This window comes from Pithys albifrons, chromosome Z (genome assembly GCF_047495875.1).
Source record: "Pithys albifrons albifrons isolate INPA30051 chromosome Z, PitAlb_v1, whole genome shotgun sequence".
Classification (NCBI taxonomy): domain Eukaryota; kingdom Metazoa; phylum Chordata; class Aves; order Passeriformes; family Thamnophilidae; genus Pithys; species Pithys albifrons.
In genome coordinates this window covers 20479677-20502355 of record NC_092497.1, presented here as the reverse complement: position 1 = coordinate 20502355, position 22679 = coordinate 20479677, and the positions used below count along the sequence as shown (strand labels likewise).

The 22679-nt window shown below is 38.2% G+C and overlaps 1 protein-coding gene across 5 annotated transcripts in view; it reads left to right on the top strand.

The window, feature by feature from the left end:
- PDE4D (phosphodiesterase 4D) overlaps nucleotides 1-22679 on the top strand; it is a 387174-nt gene that overhangs the window by 328228 nt on the left and 36267 nt on the right. For 4 of the 5 annotated variants that reach the window (XM_071580002.1, XM_071580003.1, XM_071580006.1 and 1 more), the window contains exon 6: nucleotides 8605-8717. In XM_071580002.1, the coding sequence (XP_071436103.1) occupies nucleotides 8605-8717 (113 nt within the window). Of the gene's footprint in view, nucleotides 1-8162; nucleotides 8178-8604; nucleotides 8718-22679 lie in introns of those variants that run through there. The other variant, XM_071580007.1, reaches the window with a different exon arrangement.

The following is a 22679-nucleotide window of genomic DNA, read 5'->3' as shown; positions in this document are numbered from 1 at the left end:
AATAAAGTGTGAGCTTGGTCTGCACAATTGGGTATTGTAAAGTTCAGCAGTCAAGTCAACCACACAAAGACACAAAAGCTTAAGGAAGACTTTGTTTGCCTTGGTACTTACAGATGACTTTATTTTTATTTTATTGTGCAGTGAGTTCTGAATATGCATTTGTAAGTTTTCCAAAGAACTCTCAAAACCAAATAGGGATCATGAAACTCTTTCCAAGATGGGGCTCCCAGTTTTCACATTCCAGCTTCATCTAAGCAAGTTCCAGTTTATGATAAAGGTTTTGTGACAGAACAGATTTTCTGGGTCTTGGAGCGATGAACATCTTAGACAAAACCAGCAGTAAAAAGTGAAATGGATGGTTTCCAATGGACATCTTTTGAAAAAAATTTAAGCTATTCTTTTATGTTCTGGTCGTATGTTCTAAAAAAAATTGAAAAACAAAACGGTTAATAGGTCTTTTTAACAATGAAGTTTTACACATATACATTTAGTGATTTGAATTTCTTGTTTTCATTATGTCCAGAATAATTTATGTGAGTTAAGCTCTTCAGCAAAATCCTAATGGAAACAGTGTAATATCCTTTGACCCCCTCTAGTAGGGTCAAAAACTATTAGAGAATTGTGAACATGCAAACAGCATGGCTATTTGAGCCACCCACTTTTCACTAAAATGGTTTTATTTTTTCAACCACTGATTTAATCACAGACTCACAGAAAGGTTGAAGATGGAAGGGTCTTCTGGAGGCCACATGGTCCAATCCCCCTGCTCAGGCAGTGCCATCTATAGCAGGTCACCCAGAACCATGTTCTGATGGCTTTTTGAAAATTTCTAAGCATGGAGACTCCATGGAACAACTTATGCCAGTGCTCAGTCACTCTCATAGTAAAAAAAGTGTTTCCCAATGTTCAGAGGGAATATTCTGTAGCTTACTTTGTGTCTGTTGCCTCTAATTTTGTTTTACTTTAAAAATCTCTGACTTCTGTTATTATGTTGAATCCATAGCAGTATCTTCTTTAGAAACAAACTAGTTTACAGTTACAAAGGAAGCTGATGTTAAGCATACATACTGTAACCTAGAAGAAATACTTTTACTACAATACAGGAAATAGGAAAAGAAAGTAGTCTGAGCAATGAATCTGTTATTAAACTCCTTGTCCACAAGTTTCAGAGTACAGAATTGACACAATTACAACTGTGGTGAGAAAAAGAGATTTTAAAAAAGAAACAGATCTTTTCTCAATACGCAGTTTCTTCATAAAAAGAAAGCAATAAAAATACACAAAAAGCAGATTGTGCTACTTGAAAATCAAGAGCTTCCCTAGTTTTCTTTATTTCGAGCAAGGATGATTGTTTGATGGAAAGGCTTTCTCCTTTTTACTACTGAGTGAGTGACAGTGGTCCTTCTGGCAGATTTTTATAGGCAGTGGAGTAAGGACTGTATTAGTACTTTGCCAAATTGGTCAAAGAGGAAGGGAGCACTGGGTTGGGATATGTGGTAAGCCAAGAACATTCATTTGGCCTTGTTGGATATTTGATAACAGCAACAAGTGGATTTAAACATTCACATTGCAAAATTTTTATGTGGTCTGTCATTAAATAAGTGAATTATTTGAATAGGCTGTCTGAATTGAATTTGTGTTTTCCTGCTTGGCTTCAATGAAAAGATACTTTTCCGGTAGTCTGCTTTACTACTCTGGCATCTCAAGACTGTTGGGATGAATTTGCAAATGCTTAATACAGAAATTCTTCAAGACTTAGGGATTATATCAGTATGAGTAACTTCCTTCCAAAGCACTTTCCAAGAGGTTGATAAAATGATTAACAGAAAAAAAGAGAAAGCTAGCATGTTATCATCCCCTTTCCCATGCAGAGAAACTGAACTACACAGTGAGAGCCTAATGATACAGTTCTATGTTTAGAAGAATAAAAAGTGCTTTATTTACTGTAATAGGCCTGTTCTAAGAGTCCAATAACTTCTTCATAGATATCTTCAGTATTCCTGTTACTTCATTTTGTAAGAATATAAGCATATTTTCTCCATACTTTTGCCCTTGACATAGACTCTTAGGGCACAGAGATATAATGACATGGGATATGGGTTTTTCTGAGACCATGACAGAAATAAAAAATGCTTCAGGGAAAAAAACCGAACACTTTTCCCCTAGATTCTTATCTAATGGACGTTTCGTTTGTGCATCTTTTATGCACTCCTTTTTTATTATCTAGCTATAATCAAGTATTTTTACAGGTTGTGCATAACTGGACTTTATAATTTTGCTCCTATTATTTCCTGGAGGTTTCTCTCTTCAAGGAGACATGGCAGTTTCCAAGGCTAGTGCTACCTGTGTGAAGGAGCATGTCCTGGTCATTTGGACGCAGTCTGTCCATGTATAAGGTTACTAACTGGTACAAAGAATTTTCCTTTGCTACAATGGAAACATGGAGAGATTCCTGGCATGGGAGAACACGAGTGTTCTGAATGGGACCACAAAAACCCTTTCTGAGAAACCTGCTGCATCTGAGTGATTTTCCCAGATGCTTATTCCAAAATATGTTCAAGGGTATTTTGTTTTACTTGTGATTATGGAGAGATGTCCACAAATTCTTAGCTGTAAAAAAAATATCTTTCATAATCACCTTTCAGCAGCAGTAGGACATGTGAACACTCCACAAAGACAGCCTTTTAAGTCACAATGTATGGGTTTTTCTCAGTTAAATATAAAAACTTTTTTAAAGTTGTATGAAAACAGATGTTATTTCTATGTTGAATCAATGTTAACATGGCTATATTTAATAGAAACTCTCAGTATTTACTAAATATCAGTCACTTCAATTTTAGGCTATCAGTTAAAGCTCTGGGTGCAAATATCCTCATTGACAGAAAAATTCCCAGTTTGAAATTCTGAGGGTTTTTTTTTGTTGTTGTTGTTGGTTTTTGTTTGTTTTTTTTTAATGCTATAGTTGTGAGAAAAACGGAAATTCTTGGCCCTGCAATTCTCTTTCTCCAAAGTTTGAGCTTACACTATGCTGAAGAGCAGAAACATGGTCAGAAAATTCAGGGAAAATGTCCAAGGTCTGAGTTTCACAATAGATCATAGAATCATAAAGTGGTTTGGGTTGGAAAATAATCTATTTCCAACCTCTCTGCCATGGTCAGGGACACATTTCATGAGACTAGGTTACTCAGACCTCCATCCAACCAGGCACTGAACAATTCCAGGGGTGAGGTATCCACAATTTCTCCAGGCACCCTGTTCCAGTGCCTCACAACGAAAGGAAAGAACCTACTCCTAATACCTAGTCTAAACCTACTTTCTTTTAGTTTTAATCCATTCTCCCTTGTGCTGTCACTATATGCTCTTGTGAAAAGTCTCCATCTTTTTTGTAGGCTCTCTTCAGGTACTGGAAAGCTGCAACTAGGACACCTTGAAGTCTTCTGTTTTTCAGGCTGAAAAAACCCACAATTATCTCAGCTTTTCCTCATATAAGAGGTGCTCCATCCCTCTAATTATCTTGGTGGCCCTCCTCTGGACTCACTCTAACAGTCCATGTTCTTCCTCTGCTGGGGACCCCATAGCTGGATGTCAGCATTCTGGGTGGGATCTCACCAGAGCAGAGTACAGGGGAAGAATCACCTCCTTTGACTTGCTTGTTGTGCTTCTTTTGATGCAGACCAGGACTTAATTGGTTTTCTGGGCTATAAGCACATGTTGCTGGGTCATGTCCATCCTCTCAGCCACCAGCACTCCCAAGTCCTTCTCAGCAGAGCTGATCTCAATCTGTTCATTCTCCAGCCTGTGTTGCTACTATGAGTTGCTCCAATCGAGGTGCAGCACCTTCCACTTGGTGTTACTAAGCCTCATGAGGTTCACATGGGTCCACTTTCCAGCTTGTCCTTCTGGATAGAAGTCCATCCTTCATGTCTGTCAACAGAACCAGTCAGCTAGGGGTCATCTTCAAATTTGCTGAAAGTGCACCCAACCCCTCCATTTATGTCACTAATGAAAATACTAAATAACACTGGTACCAGTATGGACCCCTGAGGGACAACACTTGTCACTGGTGTCCACTGGGACTCTGAGCCATTGACCAACCTGCTGGATGCGGCTGTCCAACTACTTTCCTATCCATCTAACAGTCCACCCATCAAATCCATCAAATCCAGTTTGGAGAGGAGGATGTTGTGGGGGACCAGTCAAAGGCTTCACAGAAGTCCATAAATGACATCTTTAGCCCTTCACTTGTCCACTCATGTGGTTACTCCATCATAGAAGGCCACTGGGTTGGTCAGACAGGACTTGTCCTTGGTGAGGCTGTGCTGGCTGTCCTGAATCACCTCCCTGTCCTCCATGTGCCTTAACAGAGCTCCTAGGAGGATCTGCTCCATGATCTCTCCCAGCACACAGGTGAGGCTGACAGGTTGGTAGTTCCCAGGGTCCTCCTTTCTACCTTTTTAAATGATGAGTACAATGTTTCCCCTTTCCCAGTTAGCTGGGACTTCTGAGTGCCATGACTTTTCAAATATCCTGGAGAGTGCTTTGGCAACTCCATCAGCCAATTCCCTCAAGACTCTGAGATACATCTCATCAGGTCTCATAAACTTATCTATGTAAAAGTTCCTTATGTGGTCACAAACCTATTTCTTTGCAGTGGGAGGGACTTTTCCCTTCCAGCCCCAATCCTGGTGCTGATCCACTCAAGAGGTGTGGAAAGAGAGGTTACCAGTGAAGACTCCGGCATAATTTTGTTGGGTACCTCAGCTTTCTCTTCATCTGTTGTTAGCAATTTACCAGTATTGTTTATCATGGGGTATACACCTTCTTTGACCTTCCTTTTCTGGATAGATCTTCCACTCATCCCCACTTAAAATAGCCTGGTGGTTTTCAGAGCTGCTTCCAGCTGCTTGCAGCTCCAAAAGACAATACATATGCCAAGTCTGTCTGGATCACGGCACTATTCAGCAGTATCTTTGTCTTGCCTTGAAAGCACTCCTGTCTTAAGGCAACAACAGTGGTCAAAGCCTTTGGTTGTGTGCTTGCTAAGTCAATTTCTTTCCAGCCTCTTTGGATCACTCAGCTGATCTCAACCAATCAGACAACAATGAAGAATCTGTACTTATTTTTTCCTTCTGCTGTTCTGAAATTCATTAATGTACTGCAAAAGTTAGTACAAATATGCTTAAGCACTACAAGAAGGAAAGTACAGTATAGCAGAACAACTTATATGAAAATCATGAAGAACCATTAAGTAAAGTGGACACTCCACTTAAGTGTTGCCATAGAGTAATATTTTTTCCCTTTGAAAATTTTGAATAGAAATTGTTCCCAAGTAATGATGTGAATACAAGTACAGCTATCTCTGGTGTTGTCTTAGGACCTGTGCTAAGAATCAAGTCTTCATAAAAACATACAGTGGAACACTTAAAAATTTTAGCTGTGCAGTTCCAAATTGCTGAGCTTTTTCTTTTTGATAGCCTTCCTTTTTCATTTCTTTTCGTTTTTTTTTTCCTATGTACCATACTGAAAGCTACAAGAATTACTAGTAATCTGTGAACTGAAAGAACACTTGATGTCACTTCCTTTTTTTTAAAAAGCATATACAAAACAACATGCAAAATAAAGCAGTTGGTGTTCAGCTGTACTTCTCTCCCTCATATTAAAGCCTTATGAGACCTGAAAAGAACCTTTGAGATGTCAAGATACCTCTCATTTACAGAAGTCAATCTAGTTTAGGACTTTATGATCTGGATGGAGAAACTTGATTATGTGGCTATACCAAAAAAAAAACCCAAAACAACCAACCAACCAAACAACCCAAACTGATTAGTAGATCACTTCTGGATGGGAATAATTACAGGGTGCTACCTTAGTGGTAACAGAAGTCAGAAACAGTGTTGTGAGGCTCTCAAAGTTGCACGACTGATAATTTTTCTTTTATTCTTTTCTTGATGGTACTTTTTTAAGTGTCATACTTGAAAAGCCATTAGGCACAACATTTTCCACAACATTGTATAACAGTAGTGTGGGCCAAATTCAGAGCTTTGGTACTGTTCAGAAAAAGCTTTCCTATCTGCCTTTCAAAACTGCATGTGTGCTTGTTTGATGTGTACTTTGCCATCATTTAGCAAACGTTTTATTTATATTTAAGATATAAGGTCTGGCCTGACAGCTCTGAGATCTGAGAACTCTCAGGAGGTGCTGAGTCCAGCAAGTCTTTAGCCTATCATTGGCTATCAGAATTTTACTTTGTCTGAGTGGTCAGTTCGGTCCCAGTGGCAGTCACAGACCCCTGAAATGTGGCAGTCTGAAATGAGAGGACATGAGAAAGATCCTAAGGGTGATGAGACTGCTTTGTGAGTGATGGATTCTGCTTTCTAATGTGCTTTGAGATATACTGGAAAGGTGAGTAGTAGACAAGGACTCCTGACTGTAAGCCATTATTGGTAATATATATTGTTACCTAAAGAACTGAGGGGTTTATTACTTTTACCTAAATATTGTATCCCTTCAGTGTACTTTGTTCTCATACTTCTTGGAAAAACCTTACCTGCATACTCTCTGAAGTATTAGGAGGGATGATCTTATTAAGAAAAACATGGTTCCTAGTATCTGATTTTCAAGAACTGCTGATGGGCAGGTTGCAGGCTAGCAGCAAAATGACATCATACAAATTTGGTTTTTCTCACTTGATAGTGCATTGTATCCTGAAGGCAACCATTGTATGACATCATCAGAAAACTCTGCATATATGTTAACCATATTCCACAAAAGCAATTAATTCAGTATGCTTACAAAGTTATAAACAAAGTTATTCCTATTCTCAGTAGTGATTTTGCTGAAATCTACACTGTAAGTTCAGTAAACTACTGTGTTTGAGAACTAGTGAGCTGTGATGCCTGTTGTATTGCAGAATATCATGGATTCTCTTTTGATAGATAAACACACTGGAAAATCCTGACTTTATATGGCAAGTAATTCCTTTGGATCACATAGCATTTATAGTAATATGCATCTGAAAGAGAGTATCTACAATTTAATGGAGATTTTTGTTGGATGTTGATTAATGGGTTTACTGAAGTGGTAAGCACTGCAAAATTTTCTTTAAATGGTTCTGTCAATTAATGTCAATTTAAAAAAAATCTTCTTGCATTAACTTTTTCCAGAGATAAATGGATATTATTTGAAATTATGGAGTGTTTTTGCAATAGCTACATATATGTGAAGTTTAACATCACGAAGGAACCTGAAGTTTTTGAGAATGTGCTCAGAAATGTAAAAAAATAGGGATCTAGCATCCAAGATGCTGAACAGTAATGCACTGAACTATTTGGCAATAATCCATGCTGGGGTGTTTTATTTGCAAAGAAGTTTTAGTTAGTTTGTTTTGCTTTGATATTTTGAAAATAAGGTTAAATGGACGGGAAACAAGTTAAGGAAGATGTTATATATGTAAATAACAAGTTAAAAAAAAAAAGGAATTTCTATACCTTGGAGTCACGTTTGCATGTAGCTTATCCACACGCATCCATGCCACGAGTTTCAAAACTTGATGTTTCGGTACACAGCTTTCAAGACAGCATGGCTGGGCTAAAACTTGCCCAGCTCCAAGTTCAGTGTGGAGAAATATTCTCCCTGTAACATCTACATCAGAAAAAAACCAAAAAATAGCCAGGCTTTGTAGGTAAGGCTTACACCCTACATGTAGCATTATTTTTCTGAAATTATTTTGATCTCCTGTTGTTTGGGTGCTACTGAAGAAAGGAATGTCTTCCTATCTGTAACTGAAACTTCTAAAACAGTTCCAATGGAACATTTAGCAATTTTGTTTAAACCACGGCTCACCATACCATTATTGGGTCCATTTCCAGTATTGTGTTACTGGATCCAGTTCCATCAGCCCTTTTTCAGTTTACAGCCAACGTGTGGTACTTGGTGCACGTGCACGCAGACACCCACACACCTACAGAGGATTTGGGTTAGAGCAAACACGATTGCCGTTATTTGAGCACTCCCACACACAAACACATGGTCACAGGCAGTGGGTTATTTGAGCACTCCTTTAAACAGTTTGTGCTTCGGCGGGTCATCATTGTTCGGAGCACTCAGATGTTGTCTTACATCTTTCCCAACGCTTCTGTAAACATCAACCAGTTAATTTCTGATGGTGCCTTGCATAGGTAAGAGCAGACTTACCTAGAGCAGGCGCGGCCGGGGTGGAGTGCGTGTAGGGAGAGGGAAGCTGCGGATGCCCTGCGCCGCTCCGAGCAGCCCCCTGGACTCCGAGGCCCCCCGGCCGCGGCTCCTGCCGAGCTCGAAGCCTCCAGCGAGGGGGCGGATCCGCGGGCGGTCGCGGGGCGGGCGGCAGAGCCGCGGCGAGCCCGGCAGGGATGAAGTTTTGTTGCCGCACGCCGGCCTGGGGACTCCGCAGAGGAGGCGCGGGCCTGCGGAGAGGCAGAACTGCGGCGGCCGCTGCCCGCGCTGGCAATATGAGGGAGCAGCGCTCATGTCTGGGCAGCGGGCAGCGCAGGATGGGCGCGCCGCAGCTCGCCGTTAGCCCTGTGAAACGCTTGCGAACTGAGCGCGCCTTTCCCTGTCTCTTCGCAGAGGAGGCCTACCAAAAACTGGCTAGCGAGACCATGGAGGAGCTGGACTGGTGCCTGGACCAGCTGGAGACCCTGCAGACCAGGCACTCCGTCAGCGAAATGGCCTCGAACAAGGTAGGAGCCCGCGGGCTCGGCAGCGCCGCCCGCTCCCCTTTCGCGCGGGCGGCCCGAGGGGCCGGGTGTTGGAGCGGCCCTGGGCGGAGAAATCTGCCCTGGGCGAGCTGTCTCCGTACGCGGGTTTTGGTGCGGGAGCGGCTTCTGTCGTGGTTTTGTACACCGTTCTCTTAAATTTCAAGGCAAGTTGTGAAAGTGATGCAGGTCTTGGAAAGCTACACTGCTTCTCTGTTTGTCTCAGTTTAAAAACAAGAAGAGGTTGTAGGGCTGCTGGAAATAATCCCTTTGGTTGCTCTTTTCACAGCATCCCATACAGAACTAGAGCTCTCTCTTAGACGTGGTTTATAAAATAGCATGAAAAAGTGTTAAAAGTAGTTCTTGAGCCCGGGGAGCTTATGTTCTGGATACCGTTTCTAAATGGTAATGCGCATAGCTGTTATAACTCTGTTACAAAAGAACACTCTCAGAAGCAACATGCCATTACTAGACACCTGCATCCAGAGGTGTGTTTGTGAGAGAGAGTGCGCACTTCCTTCCCATCCTGGAAGCTGAGGATGTGCGTTATCTGGGAACTGTGTGCTGGGATCTGTATGTGCCTTAGTTTTGCAGTTTGAAATCGAGTTTCTATGTTCTCCAGTCATAAGTACACCTTCCTTCATGATTTCAATTTGCAAAGAATAGTAGCATTTCTGGAGCTATTTTTTTAAAGACAAATTAATAAGCCTGCTGTCTTCTATCAGAATTTATTTTTATATTTATCATCATCAGAGTATTTGGACAGCTAGATGTACAGTTAGAAATAAGAAAAAAGCTTTCATTTAATAGGCTAGTTTTCCATCTCTTATGCCTGCAAAAGCAGCTGATGATAGATATTTTAGCACCTTTTAACCATTTTAGTTGCAATTATTAATTCTTTTTAAGAGTTAGAAAATAGTTGTTTTGATTCAGCTTATGCTTTTCAAAAATTCTACTGTCTTACTTTGACTGCCCTTACCAAGTATCTGCTGTTTGTTATTGACTGCTTTTAAGTCCCTGTTCAACTTTGCTAAATGTCAGATGTGAAGTATTAGTCCCACAATATATTAGTTTAGTCCTACCATATAATATTACCTGTGCTTTTCTTGGCTTTAGAGATTCTTAGCAGCAATTAGATGTCTCTTTTATCTGCCTGACATTTCGCTATTCTCTGGACTGCATTTCCGGTTTTTATTACCACTTGAAAGATCTTGTTACTCAGTGTGTATTGTGTATGTTTTGGCAAGTTACAAAGTCAAGAATTTTGAAGAAACAGTTGCTAATAAGTTCGAACACCTATCAGCTTCCTGACTTGTCATATCTGTATAGCCACTCTTTCGTAAGATGCTGGGCTTTCTTCAAGTATTTATTTACTACTTCCCTATAATAGATAACATATGCAGTGTATTTTATGAACAATAAAGGCAAACTGTTTTCAGAGTAAGATAAAACTAATTGCAAATCAATGTGTCTTAAGTTTTTCCAAGTATATTGAGATTTTTACTGAAAGAGGACATTTTAAAAGTAAAATTTGACACCTGTCTTACATCTCTAAGTAGACACAGACATACTACATCTGATACTGTACGGTGTTTGCATTTGTTTGAATTAGCAAGCTTTTTCATTCTTTTTTTTTTGTGATTTCTTCCCCTTTGTATAAAAAATTGTGTCACCTTTCAGTGTTTGTTTCACTTTGTTTACTAAGACATTTTTAAAAAGTAAATCAGTGCCACTAACTGTAATGTGAACAATCTTGAGTATAAACCAGCAAGCCAATGTAATAGTTTGAGAAAGTATAGCACAGGAGGATTTTAATTTCAGGTGTATAGCAAGTTGTTCTAAAGAATCATTTTACTTTTGATTATTAAAATGTATCCAGAATTTATACAATACCACTTCCTATCATAATATAACTGCAAACTGTGTCATCTCAGTGAGGCATATATGTAAATTATACTATTTTAGCTTTTGAGGAAGTGAAGTAGAAAAGCTTTGCTCAAGGCTGAAGACACAGATTTCAGTACAGCAAAGAATGTCCAAGACTACCCTGTTTTCTGTCTGAAGAGTAGATCCTGTAAAATGAGATGAGAAATTCAGAAAAAGAAATATTGGTACAGAACATGGTTTCTCACTGTGTTTATCTCTTTCCTTTTGACTGTCTTTCTCTAAGAACCAACCTGAAAGACTGATTGGTTGTTGGGTGCTTTTTTCCCCCAGACCTGCAGTTACTTCCCTTACTATTTCTTCCTGCTCTATTTTGCATATAACAGCATTTTCACTAGTGTTAGTTTTCCTTATTTATGTGAATATATGGGAGACAAAAGAGGTCCCTAATAATGGAGCTCTGCATTAGGTAAGAGCTTTTACCCATTGTGGAAAAGCTGCCATGGTAAAAGAAAAAAAATCCAGGGTGGAACCAGTATTTTGTGTCCTGTATATTTAAAGTAGATCAGGGAGTGAGTTATTTTCAGTCCCTCTCTGTGCAGTGAGTTGGCAGTCTGAACTCTTGGTTGCACCTGTTAGGAATCCCCTTACTGTGGTAATGCTTGCGTAGGACTTGCATCAGCATATCCCAGTCCAGAGGTATTTATTTTGTTTAGATGCCCCTCATGCTCAATTAGCAGTAGTCTATGACGTGTCAGCTCACAGCTTTGGATGGCTGAAAGTGGAGTGACGCAGATATTTAAGAAGATCCTTCTTCTCCCTTCTTAAAATTGCTTGAAGCAGTAGGCACAGGGTGCTATCTGGAATCTCTAGATGAGCCCAGGCATATTATGGGATTGTTACCCCAAAAACTGAAAACATGCTGTAGGTCTGTTCTGTAGGAAGCTAGCCATGATGTTTGGCTACCTAAGTTGAACCAGGATGACTGTAATACCCAGATGATGTCTCATTTCCCAGCCATCCCTGTGATAAGCAATTTCCAAGTGCCTGCAGGCATTGCACATGTAGTAACTGGTAGATACACTTGTCATGTACCTATAGGTTTAATTTGTAAATAAATTGGATTTTGAAAGGACACAGTATTTAAATGTATTGTCAATTGTCATTGTGTTGTTCTGAATCTTACAATATTGGTGTTTTCTTAAATTGCTAGCTTCTGGAATTGAGTATTAGCAAGAGAAAAACAGCTTTTTAAAAGCATAGGAAGTTTGTCATCTTCATACTCCTCTGGAAACTCCTTAAAATGTTGAAAGGTTCCAAACGGAGAAAACATATAAGAAGCACCATAAATTTGGAAAATGGACTATAATGCCTTTCATTTTTGGAGAACTATTGCTGATTTTTTATGCCATGTACTGTTAATATTGCTTAACTCTTTCTGATTTTCTATACCATGTACTGTTACTGTTGCCTAACATCAGAGCACTGTGGTTGCATTTTTGTGTTTTTTTCTGTGTGATGGTTTCTTGAACAGTTATAAATTAATTTTAGGAAATAGTTTACAAATCTGGGTCATAAGGATAGGATCCCAAGGCATAATTAGATGTTTCTCTGTAACTGTTCTGATTTCCAGAGATGCTAACCCATACCAGTTTCTGCTAAATGGAATCATGAGTAGTATCTCTTGAAAAAAAGTACTGTTTAGGTGAGTACTAGCTTGTTGATTGTGATATCTAACTTTAGGTACAACTACGCTTTAATACCCATGTACAAGCAAGTAATATTTTTTAAATAGTTTGCTCTTGTGTGTTGGGGTTTTTTTGGTTTTTTTTGTTGTGTTTTTTTTTTTTTTAAGAAGTAATGCCCTGTTCTTTTTTTCTGTCAAACAAGATTGAAGCAAAATTTAATAGATTTTACGTTCTCTGGGAGAAGAACTATCTTTTTTTAGTGTGTAGTGTGGCAGTACCTTGTTTAAGGTCCTGATCTGAGAGTTATTCTGTGGTAAGCAACAAACAAATTAAGAATTCCAGTAAAAAAGATGTCGCAATCACTTTCTGTTAGACAGCATTATTTGTAGATTAGTCAAATGTAGGGGAATACATGAAATGAAACTTGTATGCAAAAGCATATTTTCACTTTTGTAATCGTGATTTTGCAAACATCTTTATCTTATTGATTTTGTGTGTCCAAGTATCTGAATTTAGACATGGAAAAAGTTTCAATTTGTGTTGCCTTTGTTTCAGTTTCAAGTCTCCTGCCACTGATAATTTTTGCAGGATTTGCTAATAAGTGGTAATGATCAAAAGTTTGGAAAATACCATTCATGGGTTACTTCTTTCCCATTACAAACTTAATGCCTTTTCTCCAGGAAGCCTTTTTAGGTGTCAAAGCTGACAAGATTTAGGATTCATTTACTTGGGCCATGTTAACTATTAATATACTTTTCAAGTATAGACTGTTTTACAGTTGTCCATCTTATATATCATTATATGCAAATGGTCACAGATCAGAAGTATATTTACAGTTACTTGTGCTAGTTACTACTAAAAAACCCTTTCTGAGGTTTTTTTGAGTGCTCCGAAGATGCCCAAAGCATCAACCAGCTAACATCCAAAGATTACCCTAATGTAACACTCAGCACAAACATTAGTGGGATTTTTGTGTGTGTTTATGGTTCTGTATTTGATACCCACTATGTACAGTGAAATAGTAATTTTAATCATAATGTATTTTAAAATACTGCCTACCTATAAATTCTTATTGTAAACAAAAATATTACCTGAAGACAACAAAGACAATTTTAAATAAGTTACTTTATTTTTTTTTTACATTCCCTCTTGAAGTTCCCTGCCAGTTTGAGCTGATTTATAATCACATTTTCATAGTGCTAAAATGTATTTTTCATGTTTTCAACACTAAAAAGCTAACACGGGTAATGGGGAGCTGACTAACATAATATCAGGGGAAGGAGTGAGGCTAAACTTATTACTTAGGTCAAATAAAGAACCATGTGTAAACCCTAAAATGCTTCAAACACAAGTGCTGTGTTACCTTGACTGTGTTTCCCCAGGAGAGCCCTGTTGCCTGCATTCCAGCGTGACCCTTGCTGGGGTGAAAAGAGCAGGGCCAGAAGGCACCTCCAGCCTCTTGACAGTGCTTCTCAAAAGCCCCCCATGCCGGATGGAGAAGCATCATTATGATACCACAGGCTGACAGTAGCTCTCTGGGCTTACCCATGCCCAGAATATATTGTACTGATGGCAGGCTCTGACTCCTGATTTAATCAATTTGTCTGTTTTATCTTTCTCTTATTCTGTGGAAAATCTTAAGTGCTGTCGTGGTCTGTACTGTTGTATTGTCCAAGACAGGCTGTGTCTAGAACCAATAAATATGGATCAGTATTTTATTCACAGGCTAGTTTTCAGTGTTGTCTTTTTTCGATTCTTGCTGCTGGCTTTGGAGATAGGTTCATGACACAGTTAGGAGCTTGTCTTCAGAAGCTACCTTTCATATGTAAGAGTAAAATTTTTTTTGCAATGTTTTTTTCAAAGGTAGAAGCTCAGCCAGATGAAAATTGTAACCTTTTCTGTCACAGCCACTGCTTAGAGTGACCTGTTTCCAGGTTAAGAGACAAGACAATTTGTCACATCCACTTAAGGGGATTTAAATATCACTCATTCTCTTGGGTTTCAGCTGTTGCACATGAAAAATAGGTGTTGGAAACGTAACTGTATAAAAGAAATTTGTTGCTGTCATGACTAAATATAGGGTTTGGCATGTGACAGTCCTCTTATATAATGCCTGGCAATGCCATTGTGCTTGGCTGGCCAATGTGTTATCTTAACTGGGTCTTATGTTCTCAGATCCTTCTAGGAAATCTCTTTAGAGTAATGCTTGTGATAAAGATTATGATTAAGAGGCAGTTGTTAGCAAGAAAATGCCTGTTGAGTGTACCATCAGGAAATTTTTTGTTCATTAAGGGTTTCAATTTTTATAGTGAGAGAGTAAAGGGATACTGATAAGGTAGTACGCCTGAATTTTAGTTAATGCATACTTGTGTGGCTTCCCCACATTTACTATACTTTGTAACAAGAGAAAAGGACAAGAGTATTGTGGGATTAAGGAAGGACTGCTTTTCCAGAAACAGTTTTGCTTTTCTATGCACTGAAGCCAGCTTGAAAGATTTTAAGACCTCTGGGCTGAAGCACAGTTCTCTGCGTGCACCCTTATTTGCCATCATATAAGACTGCTCATGCCTCTGGAGAGCAGCAGACTTGCCTTTGGATAACTGCACTGATGAATGAGGTGTGTGTGTGTATATATGTAAAGAGATAGCACTTTGCTGGCTGTATAGCATAAGGATGTGCTGCAGCAAGATAAAGGGTGGAACTTGCTTTCCTGCTGCTGCAGTCCCTCCCGATCACTTATGAACTCTTCTATCTTCTCAGAAACAAGTGCATGGAGTAGTGGTGTCCATCAGCTGTGGCTGAATTTCTTCTGTGCAAGTCTATGCTGTTTCCATAGGGGCTGTTGGGTTGCTGCCAAATGAGAAAAATCATGAATCATACCTTTTCTGCTGGGATAGTTAAGTGGGAGCTTTAGTAGTATGTTAGAGCTGTAGGTCTCTTGCTGGGAAAGAAGCAAATGTGGTGGGTTAAGCTCAAGGTAACTGAGTTGTGAGCAGCCTTTAGTCCTTGTGTGGGTACATGATGGCAAACAGTGGCCTCCTTGGGCCATGACAAGCAGGAATTTGTGATTTTGAAACATCTTATTTGTGTGGTGGAGTAAGCCCTTTCTGTTGTTTTTTGGGACTCTTATCAAGCAGAAGTACTCAGCACAGGGCCATCCTGTTTTGCACAGTGCAAAGGAACCTAGAGGTGACCCACAACAGTTGATAGAAAGAACACTGGCATTTCAAAGTTCCAAAACAAGTTAAGAACGCTTAACCTCATAGATTCAATCTGTATTTTAAATTTCAAAAAAAAATTGATTTTTGCATCCCTCATTCACTGCTCTTTCAAAGGCCCTGGATGCAAGAGCTGCATACTAAGAATTATGCCTCTCTGAGGGTTGCTGTTATTTAACACTCTTCAGCTTCTTAGCTGCTACCAGGATTGCTGAGCTTTCCAGTCCCTAATAACTTGATATTTTTTTTCCATAAATACTACCGAATAACCCATGCCAACATAAAAACGACTCTTTTTTGTAGCCTCCAACTATAGGAAATACCACAATAGGAAAGATTCTTCTCTTTTAGCATGATAGGACAGAATAATAGACAAAATTTTATGAAATTAATATGTATTTGATGTGGGGAAATAATGTTATTTTCAAATATCATAATAAAGGATTTTTAAATTAGGAAGTTTTTCCAGAAGCTGAACTATTTAAAGTGTCTCATCAATGTGCTTTTTGGCTTAATTTTCAAAAAATACTGAATTTTGTTTCAAAGGTCTTTCTTAGAAAGGTTCTTCATGGGAATGAGTGTTTAATCACATTAGTAATAAGATGGTATTTGTGACAACTGAAAGATATGATAAATATCTAAATACTTGTGGTTTCTTGTGAAAGTATTCAGAGCCAAGAACTCCTGCATGATATATATGTTAGTGTGCTGCTTTAGTCAAGGTTAGACTAAGATAAGAAGCATTTTGTAAAGCAGTGGCCATTCTTTGTTTCCCCCCCCCCCCCGCCCCCAAATCAATTTTGTGTTTTCAATAAGATGCAGCTTCTACTATTATATGAAATATTGTTACAACAATTGCGGTGTTTGCTGAAATGTCAGTTCAAACTCTGTTTCATAAAGAAACTGCACAAAGAAACTGGCCTCCTGTTTCAGTAACATTAGTAGGAGTTTGGTATCATCTGCCAAAACTTTCTGTGTTTAGGAGACTTACCACAGAATTATTTCCTGGTCTATGTTCTTTTGTTTGTTTTTTTGGTTTTTTTGGGGTGGGGAATGTTTGTTTCTGTTTTCTTAAAAGAGCATATCTCAATAGCAATTAATCTCAGTTCTAGTTAACTTGCAACCACCCCCCCAGGGAGCTGCAAAACTGAATCTAGGTAAGCTAAGGTATGATGGAAAGTGATGATACTCATCCTACCTTATAACCATGATAGCAGGGTGGTGGCCAGTACCTGTCTCTTGAGCTGGGCTCACCCCTTAGCAATTCAGCTGCAGCTTCCCTCTGGCTGCCCTGTTATATGCCTGGTGGAGATGTGCTACAATAGGGACTACTGTTTCATCGGGATATCTAGCCAAGGGAGACACTGCTATGCTAAGGCAAGTTCTGCATGTTGTTGGCTCTGCTTGTCTGCTCCAGGTGTTGAAATGGAGCTGTGCAGGCAATAGTACCATCTGCTGTAAATCACCAGCAGTGGAGAAACACTGAATCAAGCTAATGTATAGGGACTGTTTACAAGATTATCTGCAAAGAAAATTTAAACAGCTTGCTACTTTTGTTAATTAAATTTTAGCCCACTAATATATGATCAGCTAACGAAACTGAGCTAGCTGAGTATTTCTATAAAATCCCACACACAGCAAGACAATACTGTTAACTAAACTCTCTGCTCATAATTGCTATAGGAAAGGCTGCTGGTTTATGCAGTTCTGCTATTGATTTTATTTGGGGATGGAAAGCAAGAGGACAAAGGAAAGTTAAACTGGAAGCAGACTTTCCAGTTAAATTTGATTGATTTTGCTTTTTTGTTATAATAAGAAATATCAGACTTGCAAATTATATATGTGTGTAGTTTTGTTTAATAATAGTTTGTCTTTCCTGGTCAATAAATTCTAATTTGCACAGAAATAATGGAAGCAGCTTATGAATTTATGTAAAACAGGCCAAATGTTAATGAGGCACCAAATACTTTAATGTACACTAGTCCGGGCTGGTTTTCAAGCTCCTCCATAATTCTGCTTATCTAGTTTAACATGTGTTAATGATTTTGCTTGCAGGTGTTCATAAGCATCATAGGCTAACCAGTGTCATTTTGTTTTTTACCTGGTTTGTCTTTTTGGAGAAATTTACAAGTAGGTTTTTCAAAGTCATATAGATCATTTGAAGTAACGTTACTGTTCATTTTATTCTGGAATAAACAGCTGGAATTTACAGGAAATGTATGTGGTTAACTGCAGCCTCCTAAACCTTCTGCTACATCAGTCATATTCCCCAGATACATAAGGCCAGGAGTATTGTCTGATGGATGTAATGATGTGTGGGTTTTAATTGAATTAGTTTACATGATTGAAGGGACCTGTAAAAGCAGGTGCTAATGTATTTAAACCAGGCTATGTTATCTTCTTGTGGTCAAGGCTGACTGTACAGACTTAATGCAATAATTTTACCCAGAATTACAGATAATCTCACACTGCCAGCTGAGATACTAAATTTTTTGTAAACTTGATTTTTGTCATTCAGAATTAACAGTTGTAACAGAGGTGTCTTTTCTAAGGGTCCAGAAAGAGCAAAATGAAAGAGCAAAGTGATACTTTAATTACTATAAATCAGCTTCTAAAAGGAGAACCCAAAGTGGGTAAGTAAAATTTTATAATGAAATATTGTTCTCTTGTTGTATACTGATACCATTCAGTAAATTGAGGAAGGCACCACTACACCAGTTGGTACTGAAAAAGTTACTTTATTTAAAGAGACTAGATAAGATGTTAGATATTTTTTCCTACTCTTTCTCAAGGTATTGTTTTATACTGTGCATTGTAAATATAAACTGAAGGATACTTCATCCTGAAGGATTATTGTATGTAGAAACAATGATTTTTCATAATATATTAGCCCTTCTTTGGCACATCAAAGCAATTTAGTGAGGATATGATTCATGTGTACTTGCTGACACAAGGAAGCAGTTGTTAGTTTTCAGAGCTGATCAGAACAAAGGAAGGATAAACACTTAAGGTGACATTTTGTTTGTGCCCTTTAGAAGTTTTTCTACAAAATTCAGCAGTGGAACACTGAAAAATAGTGCAGGTCTAACAGAAAAAAATGGTAAGAAGGGGGCTCAATAAAGGTTAGTTTAAGAAAAAAATAGCAAGGTAGTGCTCTTTCACTAATAGGGTAAAAATGTTTGTGGAATGGAAACAACTGAAAAATAGGCTGCTAGGTAGCTGTTGTGGACTTCAGCATCTCTGAGTATATTTTAATGAAAAATTACCAAGACAGACTAAAAAACAGAGTTTTAAAGTATGTAATAGTGTTTTGATTAGTTAGTGTATTTGCCAAACTTTACTGGTGCTATGATAAGTAATGACAAATGCAAGGAACATTTAAATTTTAAAATTTTTGAAAATTTTATAATATTAAAAAACAAAACAAAAAGAAAGTTGTGTGTTTCTGCAAAGGATTTTGAAGGATAATGCTGCTGGGTTTGCAGGCAATTGTTCACCTTGAGTATGTCAGTAGTATTATGAATATTGACTATTGTCTTTATGACCACAATAGCGGCTTTGGTGACTGTTACCTACTGTAAAATGGGTAAGCTGTGATACACGAGAAGTGATGTGCAGGTAGTGTGAAAGCTGACAGGGCTTTGCTTTTGGACATGTTTTCTCCATGCACAGAGACCTTGTCTACGGAAACAAAAGAATCAATGTTTTCAGTTTGGTAGCTGAAATGAATGAAACAAGCTATCAAATACTAGAATTGCATTTGAACATTAATGATGAACAGATTTGTAAGGATGGTTTTTTACTGAGCTCTTGTTATGAGAAGTAAAATGCTCACTTCTTTGGAGCTCCCTAACAGCATCTTCAGTGGTAGGGGGACAGACAGGTACTTGAGACCTTGCAAAATGCAATACTTATTTTGCTTTCTTAATTTGTAGTTCCCTGTGAGTCTTCCTTCTTAGCCTTAGCTCACCCATATTCAGCTTTTGCTGTCACAGAAAACTAGACTTAAAAGTACTCCTGCGGCCAAGTCAAGATATGTTTTTTGCATGACATGTAAGGTGTCTGGAAGCAGCCCTTGCATGTGGCCCTGCAGGGAGCGCGTTTAGATTCCTCAGCATCTCTGCCCTCGGCTGCATGCTGATCACCTCGACAGAGTGTGCCAGCTCCCGCCATTGCTGCTGCTGGGAATGCTCACCCCGTTGATCCAGGCAGCATAATAGGGAGCACCTAGGCCTGTCCTGGGGAAAAGAGCAGGTCCTGAGGAAAAAAGCACAAGCCTGAGCTATGGTGTGGCCATAGCAGCAAGCAGAGACAAGGGCGCCTTTTTGAAGCAAATGCATGCTATGGTGGCTCAACAAGAAGTCAGAAAGTGTATTTGCTAAGTTTACAAAGCTATGCTGTATGTAGGTGTCCGGGGTTTTATGAAACACACCATGTGCAAGAAGATAGCTTACAAAAAAATCAAAATCTGAGATTAAGTGTCTTTAAATGAATTATTTTTCACTTGCACTGGAAACTTTAGCTGGAAAATTTATAAGCATATTTACTCCTGAGGAATATTAATTTGATGAATTATTTGAGCAATCATAGAATATCTCTTTGGCTGTATAAACTTTAAAGTCCAGCATCCAGATTTCTCAGTAAAATGAATGTATTTTTCCTTTACCATGAAGCATGGCCAAAGTTTTGTGGATCTGCATACAGGACCCTGGTAAAATTGAGTTTTATAATTTAGTAGTTGTTTTTTTCCCTCTTAGTATCATTAAAAACAAATATGTATATTTTCCAGCTGAGAGGGATTTTCTGAAGCTTTAGTTCACAGAGCTGTGAAAGATAGGTCTTAGGAATGATAAAACAATACAAAATATGACTGTGTTGTTGGGATAAAGTAGAACTGCAGGAAGAGTGGTTGATAACTATGTTGTAAGTGTTCCAGGTAGATACTCTGTGCTCATGTGTCTTTTAGATTGTATAGATATGATATAAATAAAAGCATGCTGTTGTATGTAGGAAGTTTAGGTTTGTTCTTGAAATCATTATCAGAGCTTGAAAAATGCTGCAGGACTGATGAGAGGCAGGATGAGAGAATATGTGTTGGGTCTTAAATCTTAAATATAAATACCCTGTCATTTGAATAGTGTATCAAAGTATGAAACTGTGCCTTAATTACTCTTGAAGGAGGAGTTATATGGGATTTGGTTTTGTTTTCTTTCTTCTTTTCCTTCTACAGTGCTTTGGCTATTGCAAAATAGCACACTCTACACAAATCTGTCTCTTTCCCAATCTGTCTTTTCATCCTGTGTCCTGCCCAACAGTGATGTCTTACCTTTGCTGATGTACATAATTTTATTGAATGGAAAAAAGTCACCCACCTGTGTTGCATCTGCTGACTGGTATGCCAATGGACTTGTAGGCAGAAACACTGGAAGTGATAAGATCCTTTTTGACTACCAGGAGTCTTCAAGGAGTCTGTGAGCAGACTTGGTCAAATAGCTTTGCTTTGCTTCGCAGTCCTTTTTCTCTCAGGAAGTTGTCTAATCAAGACCTGGGACTTTGTGAATTTATACTGATATTTTGACATGAGGTGATTAATATAGTGATAGACACTGAACTGGGCAGTATTGGGAATCCTCACCACCTAGTACATGCTGAAAAAACAGTCTGAAAATCAGAGGTGTGTTTGGTTTTTAAAAGCCAGAAATACGCTTTTGACCAATGTAGCAGTAAATGAAGCAGTAATTAACAGAATAGGTATATCAGTCTCAGGAAGTGAGTGTGAAAATGAATATTCACTAAAGTTATCAAATGTTACATTTCATTTTGAATGAAATTTGTCTTAGACAAGACATACTCTCTAGTTAACTAGTTAACTATACAGTCCTATACAGTAAATCTACAGTTTTTACACACTTTCAGTTTTATTGTCTTGTTTGGAGATTGAACAAAAGTATGGCATTGGAGTTAGGGAGGAGAGGGATGACCTGGAGGGTGGTACTAGAGCATCAGTCCTGTTGTCTGGGGCATTTGAGCAGTTTATGTGAATTCAAGTAGCTGGAGCTAGAGACTCTTTATTTCATCAGGCTGTGGTTGGAGACCAAAACTGGTTTTGTCATTGTTGTCTCTTTGATAAGGAGCTGGTAGAATAAATTGTTAAGCAAGAGCTTCTTTGGAAGACTGGAGAAGGTTTAATTAGTTGCAGACTATGGGCGTTTTTAATTTTTCTGTCCTTGTGGCAAAACAGGTTTGTGCATGGATAGGCTGATGTCTTTCTGCATCAGCTGAGGTCTTACTAGTTTTCATGTGCTGCCGAGAGCTTTTTCAGTAGCCAAATTTTCACAGCTTTCCTTTTTTTTTTAACTAATAAAAATGCAAACCAAAGATGAAGATGCAATACCTATTTAGAACTTACTGGTTCTGTTTGATTTTAAGATCTTTTCCAAATAAGGAATGTTTTTTACAGAGACTTAAAATTATCTATTTAAGAGGACTGAAATATGAGAAATGCCTTGTTTCTTGATAAAATACCTACTAATATTTAAATGTTAATATTTTACTTGAATAATGTCTGTGCATGTGTATTTTGTACTAATATTGCAAGTTCATCAGAGAATCTACCTCAATCTAATGATGTATTTCTGTTAGTGGAACCTAATTAACTTGCAATATTTGATGTTACTTTCTTTTTTAATCTACCTTTGATTTCAAATTTTGTATGAATGGCCAGATTCATTATAGTTTAGTGTTCAGAAAAGAAGTGATGGTGAGTTATCACTGATTAAACTGAAATTTAGCATTTCAAATGAAATTTTCTTTAAGGCTTTTCTGTTCTACGTAAGTTCATAAGTGAACTAAATTATCAAAGTATATTAATTAATTTCTTTGATTCTGCTTTTAACCATTTTTAAGTACAAAATATTAACTAGTTATAAGCCATGGCTAAAATAGTACTTGCAAAAGGGGATTACTGTATGATGTCACAGTACATACTGGAAATTTCTAAATGCAAACCACATTTGTGTGTTTTCAAAGAAATATTCATTTAGCAATAAAATTGTTTACTTGTGAATTTATTGACACTCTGTCAAACTGTAGCTGCTCAGAAGCAGCATTTACTCTTGTAGAAAACTTAGCATTAAAGTGTTTCCTACATTTGAACA